At 46.7% G+C, this 14,660-nt stretch overlaps 1 protein-coding gene across 2 annotated transcripts; it reads left to right on the plus strand.

The window, feature by feature from the left end:
* Positions 1–4,526: 4,526 nt before the first annotated feature.
* On the plus strand, positions 4,527–7,587 carry LOC108581442. 2 transcript variants are annotated; one of them, XM_017947053.3, is made up of 3 exons: positions 4,527–6,102; positions 6,628–6,813; positions 7,235–7,587. In XM_017947053.3, the coding sequence occupies exons 1-3, from the start codon at positions 5,840–5,842 to the stop codon at positions 7,401–7,403; spliced, it is 618 nt and encodes a 205-aa protein (XP_017802542.2). In that variant the 5' UTR covers positions 4,527–5,839; the 3' UTR covers positions 7,404–7,587. The 2 variants fall into 2 exon arrangements, 1 of the variants encoding a protein (XP_017802542.2); XR_001893666.3 differs by having other exon boundaries at positions 4,537–5,993.
* The last annotated feature ends 7,073 nt before the right edge of the window (positions 7,588–14,660 follow it).

The following is a 14,660-nucleotide window of genomic DNA, read 5'->3' on the forward strand; positions in this document are numbered from 1 at the left end:
ATGGCTAAGCAGACCCCAGAGGTGGGAACTGTACCCTGCCCTGGGGACCAGTATGGGTACCCACCCGCTTGGTGCTGTTAAGCCTCAGTATCCAGTGAGGGCCATAAAATACTCAAATTAGTGCAGACACACCTTGTTCCCAGATCCCAAGGCAATCATGCAAAGACATCAGGTTTTTTTTTATATTTGCTGATTGCAATGCAATGCAATCACAATTAAAATGCCAACTGGATTTATTTGTTAACTTGACACAATAAATTCTTTTGAGGAAAGTAAACAGAGAATCGTCAGGTAGGTCCTGTAAAGGGTAAAGAACAGCCCTCCAGATATAAAGCATTATACACCACAATAATTAAGGAGTTTGGTGTAGCAAAGGCAGAGCCCAGTGCAACCCAATAGAGGGCCCAGACATTGACTTAAATTACATGAAAATTTAATATACGATTATGGCAGCATTTCCAGTTAGTGGAAGATGTGGGTTTGCTTTTTTTGTTGTTGTTATTTTGAGATGGAGTCTTGCTCCTGTCACCCAGGCTGGAGTACAGTAAGGCGATCTTGGCTCACTGCAACCTCCCCCTCCCAGATTCAAGCAATTCTCCTGCCTCAGCCTCCCAAGCAGCTGGGATTACAGGCGTGCACCACCACACCTGGCTAATTTTTATATTTTTAGTAGAGACGGAGTTTCCCCATGTTGGCCAGGCTGGTCTCAAACTCCTGACCTCAGATGACCCGCCCGCCTCAGCCTCCCAGAGTGCTGGGATTACAGGTGTGAGCCATTGTGCCTGGCCCACGTGGGTTATTTTTAATGGAATAGCAGGATAGCCATTTTGACAAAAAATCTGGATTCTGCTTCCATAGAACAAGATTAATGCCGAATGGATCAGAGATTTTAATTATGAAATGAAACTATGAAAGTACTTGAAGAGATTATTTAAAAGATAATCTTGGAGGAGGAACGGCCTTTCTAAGCATGATATCTACCAGGTAAAAATTGGTCTATGAAAAGTTAGAATTGATATACAGCAGAGTATACCACAAAGCCAAGAGGTTTATAAGCAGTAAACAGGGAAATGTCTTTCCAAACACAGGGCATAAAAGGGCTATTTTTTTTTAATATGCAAAGTTCTTATAAACCGTTATGAAAAATGAACAACCCAATAGATAAATGAACAAATAATATAAACAGTTCTGCAAATCAAAACTAGGGAGACACTTTTTTTTTTTTTTTTTTTGAGACGGAATCTCGCTTTGTCACCCAGGCTGGAGTGCAATGGTGCCATCTCGGCTCACTGCATCCTCCACCTCCTGGGTTCAAGTGATTCTTGTGCCTCAGCCTCCCGAGTAGCTGGGATGACAGGCGCATGCCACCACGCCAGCTAATTTTTGTATTTTCAGTAGAGACGGGGTTTTGCCATGTTGCCCAGGCCATTCTCAAACTCCTGACCTCAGGTGATCCAGCTGCCTCAGCCTCCCAAAGTGCTGGGATTACAGGCATGAGCCACCACGCGCCTGCCCAAGAGATACGTTTTTACAGGTCAAGTTAGGGTTGGATGTTTGTGAAGCTTTTTTTTTTTTTTTGGATACAGTTTCACTCTTGTCACCCAGGCTGGAGTGCAGTGGTGCAATCTTGGCCCACTGCAACCTCTGCCTCCCAGGTTCAAGTGATTCTCCCACCTCAGCCTCCCAAGCAGCTGGGACTGCAGACATGCGCCACCATGCCCAGCTAATTTTTGCATTTTTAGTAGAGACGGTGTTTCTCCATGTTGATCAGGCTGGTCTCGAACTCCCAACCTCAGGTAATTCTCTCACCTTGGCCTCCCAAAGTGCTGGGATTATAGGTGTGAGCCACTATGCCCGGCACAGTGTTTTTTTTCATTTGTATTTATTATATACAAAACACTACATGTAAGTCAGTGTGTAAGTTATAAAATGTATTAATCAATGTATCTCTGGAAACCCAGCAGCCAACTTACGAAACAAAAGACTACCAAATACCACTGAGAGTCTCTGCATGCTCTTCTCCTCTTCCTGTTGCATAACAAACCACCCCAAAACTTAGTGGCCTGACACAGTGGTTTCTTAGTTTTCCCGAGTCTGTGAGTTGCCTGAGTTCAGCTGGATGACAGAGGGGTCCCCATGGGATAACCGTGCCTGCTGCTTTATGTTCATCTGGGCGCTCAGCTGCGGCCCGAGCAACCAAGATGGCCTCTCACCCTCTGAGGGCCTCTCTCCACATGGCCTCTAATCATTAATGGTCTAGCCTAGCCCTCCTTACAGCTTGTCAATTGAGCTCCAAAAGAGGGGAAGCAGAGGCTGACCGTCCTTTAAGACCTGGCACCACAAATCCCAGAATGTTACTTCATTGGTTCTGCTTGGTCAAAGCAAGTCACAAAACCAGTTCAGATTCAAGGGGAGGGAAAGACCACCTGTAGATGGGGACAGGCTTGCATGCTCAGGGATGCCAGGAACTGCTGGAAACTCAGGCATCATCCCAGCACTCCCTTCCATCCCTCTCCCCTCTGTATTTCGTGGGGGACATTAAATGTCTGAATTAGTACAAAGACACACCTATTCTTAGAACCAAAGACAATCTTGAAAATATGTCAGTTTTCCATAAATTAGCCAATCTTAAGCTCTACTAATTAGCCAATCCAGGTAATTCCTATCTCGGGTTTCTCTGTTCTGCTTTCTAATTGTACCACATATCAAAGAACCCCTAAGGAAGTTTTGCTTGCATCTGAACCCTATGAAAGTGGTAACAAAATACAAATACTATTCTCTGACTTGCTTCCCCACCCTCCAAACCTTTTAAGGCTTGTCCATGTTGAAACCTATAGTAATATTTAATTCATGTTTACTGCTGTATATTTGTTCATTATGTGAATATACAGCTTAATTACCTATGAAACAATGACTAACCATGGCTCTTGGGATTTTTTTTCTGATTTTTTTTTTTGTTTTACAATCACAGTGCTTTCATGAACATTTCTTCCTGGGGCACCTGAGCACTGGGTCACACAGTATGCAAATATTCAACTCACAAAATTCTAGCAGATTGTTTTTTGTAAGAAGTTGAACCAATTTACACTCCCAGCAGCACTGCATAGACATTCTGCTCATTCCACATCCTTGTCAACACTTAATGTTAACAATACGTTTTTTGCCAATGGATCGGAAATAAAATGGTATTTCATTATGGTTTTAGTTTTGTCTCCTTGATTACTAGAAAAGTGGGCCTGGTTTCACATGTTTATTGAACCCTCAAATTTCCTTTGCTATACAATGCCTGTTTGCTTTCTTTGGCCTATTTTTCTATTGGTTGCTTTGTTCTCTTACTAATTTGTAGGAGTTATTTATATATTTATACATTTTATATTTTACATATTTTCATTGATGGGTGGTAAGTATCTTACCCAAGTTCGTGACTTGCTTTCTCATGTTTTTGTTTGTTTGTTTCATTTTGGTTTTTTGTTTTTTCACAAACAGCATCACATGTACATAGGTTTCTCACTTTCTTTGTGGTCACTTTGATGAACAGAAATTATTGATTTTAATGTAGTCAAATTTATTCATCTTTTTCCTTATGGTTAGGGCCTTTTGCATATCATTTCAGAAATCTTTCCTACCCCAAGGTTGAAGAGGCATTATTCTACAATTTCTTCTATTCATTTTAGAGTTTTGTATTTTACATTTATGAATCCCCAGGAGTTTAATCCCTGGTATGGTGTGAGGTAGGAATAACCATTTTTTCTGTTTTTGTTTTTCTTTCCCCACTGAGCTATAGCATATGTCTGCAAGGATCAAGTTTCTCTATGCGTAAGGTCTACTTCTGGGCTTTCTACTTTGTTCATCAGGTCTATCCTTTGGACCATAACCACACTTAAAGTAAGTCTTGCTACCTGGTACTAAAAGTTTCCTACCTTGATTCTCTCCAGCAGTACCATGCCTATTCTTGGTACTTCATATGCATTTTAGAAACAACTGCCAAGTTTCATGGAAAATTCTGTTGAGGTTCTTAATTGAACTTATATGAAATCTATAGATCCACTTGGGGAGAACTGAAATCAGGATATTGAGTGCTCTCACCCATGAACATGGTGTTTTTAAAATCTGCATCGTTAATATCTTCCAACATAGTTTTATACTTTCCTCAGTAGAGGTCTTACAAATCTTTCATTACATTACTTCCCATGTCCCTTATATAATATTTAATAATTATACCTTTTTTGCCAATGTGTAGAAGTATAATTTATTTTTGAGTATTGATCCAGCAAATTTGCCAGACTGTCTTTCTTATTCCACAGAGTTCTCTGAGGAATTTTTTTTTTTTTTTTTTTTTTTTTTAAGACTGAGTCTCACTCTATCGTCCAGGCTGGAGTACAATGGTATAATCTAGGCTCACTGCAACCTCCGCCTCTCGGGTTCAAGTGATTCTCCTGCCTCAGCCTCCTGAGTAACTGGAATTACAGGCCCGCACCACTACACCCTGGCTAATTTTTGTATTTTCAGTACAGACAGGGTTTCACCATGTTGGCCAGGCTGGTCTCGAACTCCTGACCTCAAGTGATCTGCCTGCCTCAGCCTCCCAAAGTGCTGGGACTACAAGCGGGAGTTATGGTGCCCAGCCTTGTGCTTTCTATACAAGCAATTCTGGTAATTGATTATGAGTAAATTTTGTTTCTTCCATTCAAGTAATTAAAACTTTTATTTATTTTTCTTGTCCTATCTTACTGGGTAGGAGCTCTGGCACCATGGTAATAGCCACAAATCTTGTTTTGTTCTTGATTTAAAAGGAAATTCACCTTGAACATAGTTTAGCTGTAAATATTAGAAGAATACTCTTTGAGATTTAAGAAGTTCTCTATTCTTAGTTTTCAAAGTGTTTTTATTGTTAATCAAGGATTGATGTTAAGTTGTTTTATCAAATGTTTTTTCTGCATCTATTCATATGTTTGCGTATCTGTTAATGTGGCGAATATTACTAACTGATTTAGTCATGAGGTATTTTCTTATGTCTATACTACTGGATTCCATTTGCTAACATTTTGTTTAGGAATTTTAGATATATGTTTTCTGTAACATCAGCCTATAATGGGAGTAAATTAGTTTCACAGTATCAAATTTTAAAATGCAATGTCTTTGACCCAGAAGTGTCACTGCTATGAATGCATCCTATGGATGCACTCCATAGGATATGCAAAAGTATATGTACAGGCATATTTATTGTTATAATAGCAAGAAACTAAAGACAAATGCCCTTTAGTTGGAGACTTGGTTTTTTTAAAAAGTACAGTATTTTGTTGCCATTACAAAGAATGAGGTAGATCTGTTTGTGCTGATGTGTAAAGTTCTCTGAAATCTATAATTAGGGTAAAGCAGGTGGCAAGAGCAAGAGTATATATTTATCTCTATCCCGTTTGTGAATTTTTTAAGTGATAGCGCTATGGATGTGCATATCCTATTTCTGGAAGCGCACTCAAAGCCTTGTAACACCAGTTCCCTCTGGAGAGCAGGGATGGCAGGAAGCTGTAGGACTATGTCTCTTTCCACACCTTTTTATAATTCATGAGCATGAGCATGTCTTGGTCCCTGTACACCTGCCCCTGGGCTGGAGGAGGCCCTGCTGGCTGCCATGTCTCACTTTCACCTAACTGCACAGAGTCTCAACTGCTTCCCTCCAGCCCTTGAGGACTGTCACCCATCCTAGAAAGGAGGCCTTGCATTAGGCCCAGGTTTGGCCAGAAGAATAGAGCAGTTGGAAATGTTAAGTTGACATAAATAGGAAGCTCTGTAACCTCGTGCAAGTGTTGTCTTGGAAACCAGAGCCTGGGCGGTCTCCATGGAAACCATGCTCAGCCTTCTGCCTGAAGGAGTTACCACCCACTGGTGCTGGAGTCTTACTTATCAGGGACCTCAGAGCTCGGATAACTGCTTCGGGAATGATGATGGACTGGCTACTGCCCTTCCTGGCCATGTCGGGTGTGGGGCCCTGGGTACCTCCAGCGCTCTGCCTGGGAAAGAAAAAGAGCCCATTTCCATGGGACGTGCCCTCATGGGGAGGCACAGCAGACCACCCAAGGCAGTACATGCAGTGTCCCTGAAGTAAGGAGGGGGTCCTGTGTCCAGAGGCCCAGGGGATCTGGACTCTGCCATTGTCCCCTGGTGCAGCTGTACAGCTGTGGTGGGCTACCACCGTCTCTGGGCTCCAATTTGCCCTTCTGTAAAATGGGGAGTTCGGACAAAGTCATTCTAAAGGTCTTTTCCAGCTTTAATGACACGTGTTTTGCATGTGACCTGGCAGCACAGGGTTCAGAGGAGGGAGAGATCAGAGTGACTAGTGCGGGCTTCCTGGGAAATCATTTGAGCTTTGAAAGTGGGGAGGAGGAATGTCAGAGAGTGGGCAAAATACAACAGGAAAGGGAAATTCGCCCTCTGAGGGCCAGCAGGCACGGGGGAGCAGCCTGCGATCCTCCTGGGGCCTGTTCCCTGCGGGGACTGGAAGGGAGACTTTGAGTCTAGGGCCTGGGGCAGCAAGGATTGACGGGGGTGCAGTCCTAGAAGGGTCGCCAGTCATAGTGGCCCACCGTGGCATCTCTGTATCCTTGTTGCATGCTGCGCCCACTCCAGCTGCCAGAACACGGAGGCAGAGATGTGGGAGCCAATGAAGGTCACTCATCAGCCTCCCACCTGTGAGACAAAGGGCTCTGTCACTGGAAGCCACGTCTGGCCTGGCCCTGCAGGAGCCAGGGCTCTGCGCCTAAGCCTAACGCCTAACGGAGGACTGATGGGAAGGGGAAGGCTGGCAGCAGTGAGGTAATGGGGTGGGAGGTCGGGGTAGGAGGCAGGGGGAGGTGGGGAGGTCAGGGAGGGGAGGGAGGGGATGGAGGGGAGGGGAGGGATTTTAGTCAGCACCCTTGTCCCAGCTTACTGAGCGAGTGCCCACAGTGTTCAAGCAGGATGCCAGCAGCTTTTCATTGATTACTTCTGTTCATTTCTTGCATTATCTCTGGGGTGAGTATGAATTTCATAGCCACAAACTCAGGTGTCCAAAGTATCTTTATTGGTATCTTTATTTTTGTATAATAGTGTGTTTTGTGTAATAATCTAGTTTTCAAATCTTCCTTTAGTCTGGTGGGCAGAATGTGTAATCTGGATAATTTCTGGGTAAACTCGGTCATTACTTCAGTTTGCCCTTTTCAAAGATATTAATTTTTGCCCTCCATTTCCCCCCCAGGGGCCATCATCTGAATCATGTTCCTGTATTTGGGATTTGCCCCTCCAAAACAGTTTTGATGGGAGACACCAGCCACCTACTACTATGCGGCCATGCACCACATAACAACGTTTCAGGCAACAATGACGGCACATACCACAGTGGTCCCATAAAATTACAATGGAGCTGAAAACTTCCTATTGCCTAGTGACGTCACAGCCATTGTAAGGTTGGAGTACATCACTCATGTGTTTGTAGCAATGCTGCTGTAAACAAACCTACCGCACCGCCAGTCATATAAAAGTACAGCCCATACAATTATGTGTAGTACTTCATACTTGATAATAATAATAAACAACTATGTTGCTGGTTTACATATTTACTACACGTGTGTTTTTAATTGTTAATAAGAGTGTACTCTTTTTAGTTATTAAAAAAAAAAGTTAACTGTAAATAGACTCAGCAGGTCCTTCAGGAGGTTTCCAGAAGAAGGCATTGTCATCATAGGAGGTGACAGCTCCATGCATGCGTTGCCTCTGAAGACCTTGCAGTGGGACAGGATGTGGAAGTGGAGATGGTGACACTGATGGCCCTGACCCTGTGTAGGCCTAGGCTCATGTGTGTGTTAGTGTCTAGTTTTTAACTCAAAAGTTCAAAAGTTAAAAAAAAAAATTTAAATAGAAAAAAAGGGGGGCTGGGCATGGTGTAATCCCAGCACTTTGGGAGGCCGAGGCGGGCGGATGGCCTGAGGTCAGAAGTTCGAGACCAGCCTGGCCAACATGGTGAAACCCTGTCTCTACTAAAAACACAAAAAGTAAATGGGCGTGGTGGCACGTGCCTGTAGTCCCAGCTACTTGGGGGGCTGAGGTAGGAGAATGACTTGAACCCAGCAGGCGGAGGTTGAAGTGAGCCAAGATCACACCATTGCACTCCAGCTTGGGTGACAAGAAGGAGACTCTGCCTTAAAAAAAAAAAAAAAAAGAATAAAAGCTCATAGAATAAAGGTACAAAGAAAATACTTTGTGCAGCTCTGTGTGTTGGTGTTTTATGCTAAGTATTATTATAAAAAAGTCCAAAGGTTTTTAAAAATTGAAAAGTTTATAAAGCAAAAAAAAAAGTACAGTAAGCTAAGGTTACGTTATTATTGAGGAAAGAACAAATTTTTCATAAATGTGGTGTAGCCTAAATGTACAGTGTTTATAAAGTCTATAGAAGTGGTCGCTAATGTCCCAGGCCTTCCTGTTCACTCACCATCTATTCACTGACTCACCCAGAGCAACCTCCAGTCCTGCAAGCTCCATTCATGGTAAGCGCCTTATACAGGTGGACCATACTTTTATTTTTCCTACCGTATTTTAAACTGTATTTTTCTATGTTTACATACACAATTACTCATCATTGTGTTGCGATTGCCTACAGTATTCAGTACAGAAACATGCTGCACAGGCTTGCGGCCTAGGAGCAACAGGCTAACCCGTATAGCCCAGGTGTGCAGTAGGCTACGCCATGCAGGTTTGTGTAAGTGCACACTACAATGTTCACACAATGAAACTGCCTGACAATGCGTTTCTCAGGATGTATCCCTATTGTTATGCTGAATCTGGCTTTCCCAGTGCCCCTTGGGGCTGGAGTCAAGCATGTGACCAGGCTCAGTGAATCAGATGTTTCCTCTCTGTATTAGTCCATTTCCAAACTGCAATAAAGATTCTAGCTGAGACTGGGTAATTTATAAAGGAAAGAGGTTTAATTGACTCGTGGTTCCATGTGGCTGGGGAGGCCTCTGGAAACTTACCATCATGGCCGAAGGCGAAGGGGAAGCAAGGCACGCGTTAGTCTTACATGGTGGCAAGAGACAGAGAGAGCATGGCGGGGAAGTGCCAGACACTTATCAAACAACCAGATCTTGTGAGAACTGAGAACTCATGAGTGAGAATTCATGGGGGAAACTGCTCCCCTGATCCAATCACCTCCCACCAGGTTCCTCCCTTGATGTGGGGATTACAATTCAAGATGAGATTTGGGTGGTGACAGAGAGCCAAACCATATCACACCCAGACCATGCCATAGGGACAAGTGACTCAGGAAGAGGGGCAGTGAAAAATGCATCCTGGTAGAGGGGACAACAGCAACACAGGGTCCTGTGGGCATCAGGGAGGTGGTGGTATCCTCTCCACATTCTGGAGCCTGCAGTTCCCTTTGTGGTCTCCCAATTGCTGAAGTGCTTTCTCCAGCCCACCCAGTGACTCCGAGCCACCCAGTGTCCCGTCAATCAATTCCTTTCTTCCTAAATTCACCAGAATTGTTCCCAATATTTGTGTCACAGTTTTATTGAACAAGGGAGCCTCGTAGGGTGTGATCAGGAAACAATTTCTCCCCAATACCTCTTCAAACTTGTTTGGCAGGTGGGTTTTCCTCTGACCTTGGATGAAATTGAAGGTAGGTTTCTTGGTTTTTCTTGGTCCATCCAAGATAATAAAAATCCCTTGGGTAACTTTTAGTCACACAAATCCAATTTCAGTAATTACAACATCTAACTATCAAAACAGTTGAGACTCCAGATGGCATTTGAAGTTAAAACTGCTCCCTTGCCCCATCCCAGACCTGCCCACATGGGAAGCCTACAAGGCGCATGGGGAACTTGGCGGGTTTTTCCTCCATGCCCCTGCCTTTCCTCCCCTTCACTAGGCTCCTCGGTGCCTCCAAGTTTGGGACAGTAGGGTGAGAGCTTGGCGTTGGGCATTGGAGCTGGAGAGGTCATTAGTTGTCTTAGTCGGTGTGTGTTGCTGTAAAGGAACACCTGAGGCTGGGGAATTTATAAAGAAAAGGCTCACAATTCTGCTGGCTGGAAGACTGGGCATCTGGTGAAAGCCTCGGGCTGCTTCCACTCGTGGCAGAAAGGCGAACAGAGCTGGCGTGAGATCACATGCTGAGATCGCATGCAGAGATCACGTGGAGAGAGAGGAAGCAAGAGTGACACGGGAGGCACAGGCTCTTTTTAACAACCAGCTCTCGTGGGAACCAATGGAGTGAAACTCACTCGCCTCTGTAGGAGGGCATTAATCTATTCATGAGGGATCCAACCTCTGACCAGAACACCTCCCATTAGGCCCCACCTCCAACATTGATCCAAACTGTAGCACTAGCATCACTTGGCACCAGTTCACCCTCCCTCAGGTGGATGCTCCATGAGAGTCTCTGGTCCCCGTCCTCACTGCTAGCTGCATCTCAATGCAGGCGAACTCTCCCTCAGCTTCATTTTCTTGGACTGGATCTAAGTAACTCAGACCAGCTTCTGAAACATTCACACACCCTTTGATGCTACAGAATCCAGCAGAACGGGCCATTTGCTGGCACGCACCTCTTCTTGTCTTGTGCTCCAAGCAACAAGCCGGCAGCTCCGGCCACAACCTCTCACTACTTGCTTCCCCAGGCACTTGGCCCTCACCCAGTCCACAGGGCTCCCTTCCAAATTATTCCCAGGCCCCATGTCCGGGTCTCCCAGCAGTCTCAGTGAAGCCCCTCTCACTAGGCATAAGGCAGAGGGGTGGTGTGCCGGACTCTGTGATCATTCTCTCCTTAGAAATGTTCTCTCAGGCTGGGCACAGGGGTGAGCCAGGAGTTCAAGAACAGCCTGGGAAACAAGGGCTGTTTAAATTTTTTGTCTCTACAAAAAAATTTAAAAATCAGCTGGGCATGGTGATATGTACCTGTAGTCCCAGCTATTTGGCATTACTGGTTGAGCCTGGGAGGTCGAGGCTGCAGTGAGCCATGGTCTCACCACTGCACTCCAGCCTGGGTGACAGAGTGAAACTCTGTCTCTAAAAAAGAAAAAAAAGATATGTTCTCTCTATTCGGCCTTCAGTTAGCAGCCAGGAGTGGAGGATGGGCAAGAGTCGCACAGTTGGTTTGAGGTCGCCTCCTTTGCACGTCCTTTATTTTGGAATGTCTGACTCATGGGCGCAATCCCCCTCTTTTCTCAGATCCCTGAGGGGCTGACAAGTCTCTTCCTTGGAGCTAACCCCCAGTGACGGGGGTATAGAGGACAAAGGGACCCCTCGCCCCATTCCCGCTACCTCACTAGCGTCTGATTTCTTTTTCCCTGGACTTGTGGAGTCTTTATCTAGACTTGGAGGAGGAGATGTGGGGAAAGGGAAAAGGATAGGAAAGCCTCATTAGGTCAACAGATGGTTTAGGTGTGCCGGACTCTGCGATCATTCTCTCCTTAGAAATGTCCTCTCCCCCAGCGGGCATCTGGGGCAGCTGGTTCTAAGCGGAGGAGGGGCTGCCATGGGGAGCCTGACCCTGAGGCCACCTGCACCCCCCTAACCCTCAGCTGAGCTAGGAGTTCAGGGAGCAGGACGTGAAAGGAAGTGGAGCAGCCTCAACTTGGGGTGAAGACTCAGAGCTTTGGATGATACCCTGCGTGTCAGTGGTAGGAGAGCAGCCCTGGGGCTTGGTGGCAAGACAGTGGGCTCTGGACTACCAGACCTGGGTAGAATCCCATTTCTGCCATTGACTGGCTGGATGATTGTTGTGGTTATCTATTTCTGTATAACAAATACTCCAAACCTTGTTGCTTAAAAGAGTAATCGGCCAGGCACGGTGGCTCATGTATGTAATCCCAGCACTTTGGGAGGCCGAGGTGGGCGAATCACAAAGTCAGGAGTTCAAGACCAGTCTAGCCAACATAGTGAAACCCCATCTCTACTAAAAATACAAAAAATTAGCCGGGCGTGGTGGTGGGTGCCTGTAATCCCAGCTGCTTGGGAGGCTGAGGAAGGAGAATCGCTTGAACCCAGGAGGCAGAGGTTGCAGTGAGCCAAGATCGTGCCACTACACTCCAGCCTGGGCAACAGTGTGAGACTCTGTCCCAAAAAAAAAAGAGTCATTATGTGCTCAAGATTTTACAGTTTGGAAGGTCTGAGCAGGGATGATGTGTCTGTGCCGTGTGTGTCATTATCTGAGCTGTCTTTAGGGAGGCAAGAAGATCTACTTCAATGATCGCTTCCTATCAGTTCTGAGCTCAGCTGGACTGTCAGCTGAGAGCCTCAACCCTCCTCCAAATAGTCCTCTTCTCTTTGCGGCTTGGGCTTCCCCACAACGTGGAGGCTGGGTCCCAAAAGGGAGGAGGCAGAAGCTGTCAAGCCTACTTAATGCCTGGGCTGTGAGGTCCCAGAACATCACTTTCCCTACATTCTATTGGCCAAAGAAGTTGTGAGCCCATCCTAGATTCAAGATGAGGGGACATAAGCACTACCTCTTGAAGGGAGAAGTGGCATGTGTGTATAGGGAGGGCAAGGTTGTCTGCAGCCATCTTTGGATACTAGCCGCCACAGCAAGCATGAGCAAGTTATTCAATCTCTCCAAGTCTCAGTTTCCAATTCTATAAACTGGAAATAATAATATCTATCTCACATGGTTGTTGATAGCATTAAAGAAGTTCTCAGTGGAGCCCACAACAGTTGGAAGCATGTCTCTGTACAGCCCACGGCTCAAAAGAATTCACTCTCACTTAGACAATCCTGAGCACACACAGCATCCAGACGATGGTGGAAAACTTCTCCCACCACAAGTCCTTTAAGCACCTGCCGCTGCCACCTCCTCTGTCTCTGCTCCCTCTCTTCGTCTAGTATCCTCACCCCCCCCAATCCCCTCAGCCTTTCTCCTCTCTTCCTGTGAGTCACACTGGAGATGCAGCAAGTACAGAGGAATCTGGTCTTGGCTCTGGGCAGGGTGTTTGGGCGGTGGGTCTCCCAGGTTGGGACCCATTGTCCCCTCCTAGAGAACAATGCTCGCATTGCCCTCTGCTCCTGACCGGAAGTCCCCGACACCAGCTCCCACTAACTGGAAGCCAGTGCTGTAAACCTACAGCTTCCATGTGCTCCATGAGAGCCTCTGGTCCCCGTCCTCACCACTAGCTGCACCCCAATGCAGGTGAACTCCCCCAGCTTCATTTTCTTGGATGCTTCAGGAGGGCTCCCCTTTGTGGTAGAGGTAGGGAAAAGGAGAAGGCTTCTAAGAGGAGGCCACTCCCAGCCCCAGTCCCAGCCTGGGCAGCCCCATCCACTGTGGTTTCAGCGCACAGCAGCCACTGCGAGCCTGGGCGCCCATCTGCAGGCTCCCAGCCCAGGCCCTGACCATGCAGTTTCGGTGGGAAGTGGGGGGTAGGGCTTACCCATCCTGGGGGAGTCTCCAGGCCTCTCTGGATTCAGGCAGATAGAAGCAGTAGTTGCAGCAATCAGATGGAGCACTATGTAATTTGGGAAATGGGGCAGCTTTAGCTGGTCTGGGAAGGAAAAACCCTTTCTTTCTATTTTAAAATAGAAAACTTGATTTTTCTAAGCGTTCAGAAATGCCTGGTTAATGGGGGCCAGGTCAGGCCTGGGCTGCCCAGAGAGCTGTGGTGATGGGGAGCCTTACAGCAGCAGGGCGGGAGGGGATGAAATGCATCCTGTCTCAGGAGTGCCCCTTTCTCCAGGCGTCACGGAGGGCATCCTAGCCCCTGACCACCCAGGGGGCAGCCACCTCCAAGGCCTGCAATCCCAGGTTGAGACCCAGGCCCACCCAGGTTGTTTCTCCCTTAGGTGACCCCTCCCAAGCAGAGCTGTCCCTGAGCTCCTGACTCTGGTCCAGGGAGACTGTTACCAGGGAGACTGCTATCCCCAGGCCTCCCCAGGCCAGGCTGTGCTGAGCAGAGGCTGTGCCTCCAAACCCAGGAAGGTTTCCAGTTGGATCGCTTCTGACTTTGTCTTCTTGTTGTTGCTGCTGGTAATAAAACTCACATTTACCAGAATTGGGGCAAACAGAGTGGAAAGAACAGCATTTCGGTGACTGGTGCCAAGTCCCAGGGTTTTAGTGGCCCCACTTGGGCAGCCAAGAGCCTGGGAAATTAGATGCCCTGCCTCAGGAGGGCTGCGTTCTACCAGTTTCACACAAGGTCACCCCTCCTTGGGGTCCCAGGTGCACGGCAGGTTTCCGCTTCCGTTTCTGCACAGAGAAGGTGTTGTCACAGTTTTCCAAACTGTTAAGAGAATTTCTTTTGTGCATGACATTGTTCAGCTCACCCAGGCTGCAGACTGGGATGGAACCAAAACAGAAGTGAGTAAGAAGTGAGTCAGTCATACATTTAACACATATTCTTGAGCCCTGTTATGTTCTGGGCCCTGCTGGGGACCAGGGACAGACAGGAGCAGCATGCTGGCCCTGTCCTCTAGGAGCTCACAGTCCTGGTATCCCCAAGATGGGCCAGACTCTCCTACCTCTTTGGGTAGACCTGACGTCTAGAACAAGACACTAAATGGGATTTCAGAGCATCGCTGTGGAGCCTGCAGGGCGGTGGGCCCTGGGCTGTGTGCTGGGCATGGAAAGGTGAACAAGAAACGAACCCTACCCTGGCAGGGCCGACGGTCTAGTGGGGTAGAAGAAGAAACTGGAAGTTATTGGACAG

This window comes from Papio anubis, chromosome 10 (assembly GCF_008728515.1).
Source record: "Papio anubis isolate 15944 chromosome 10, Panubis1.0, whole genome shotgun sequence".
Taxonomy (NCBI): domain Eukaryota; kingdom Metazoa; phylum Chordata; class Mammalia; order Primates; family Cercopithecidae; genus Papio; species Papio anubis.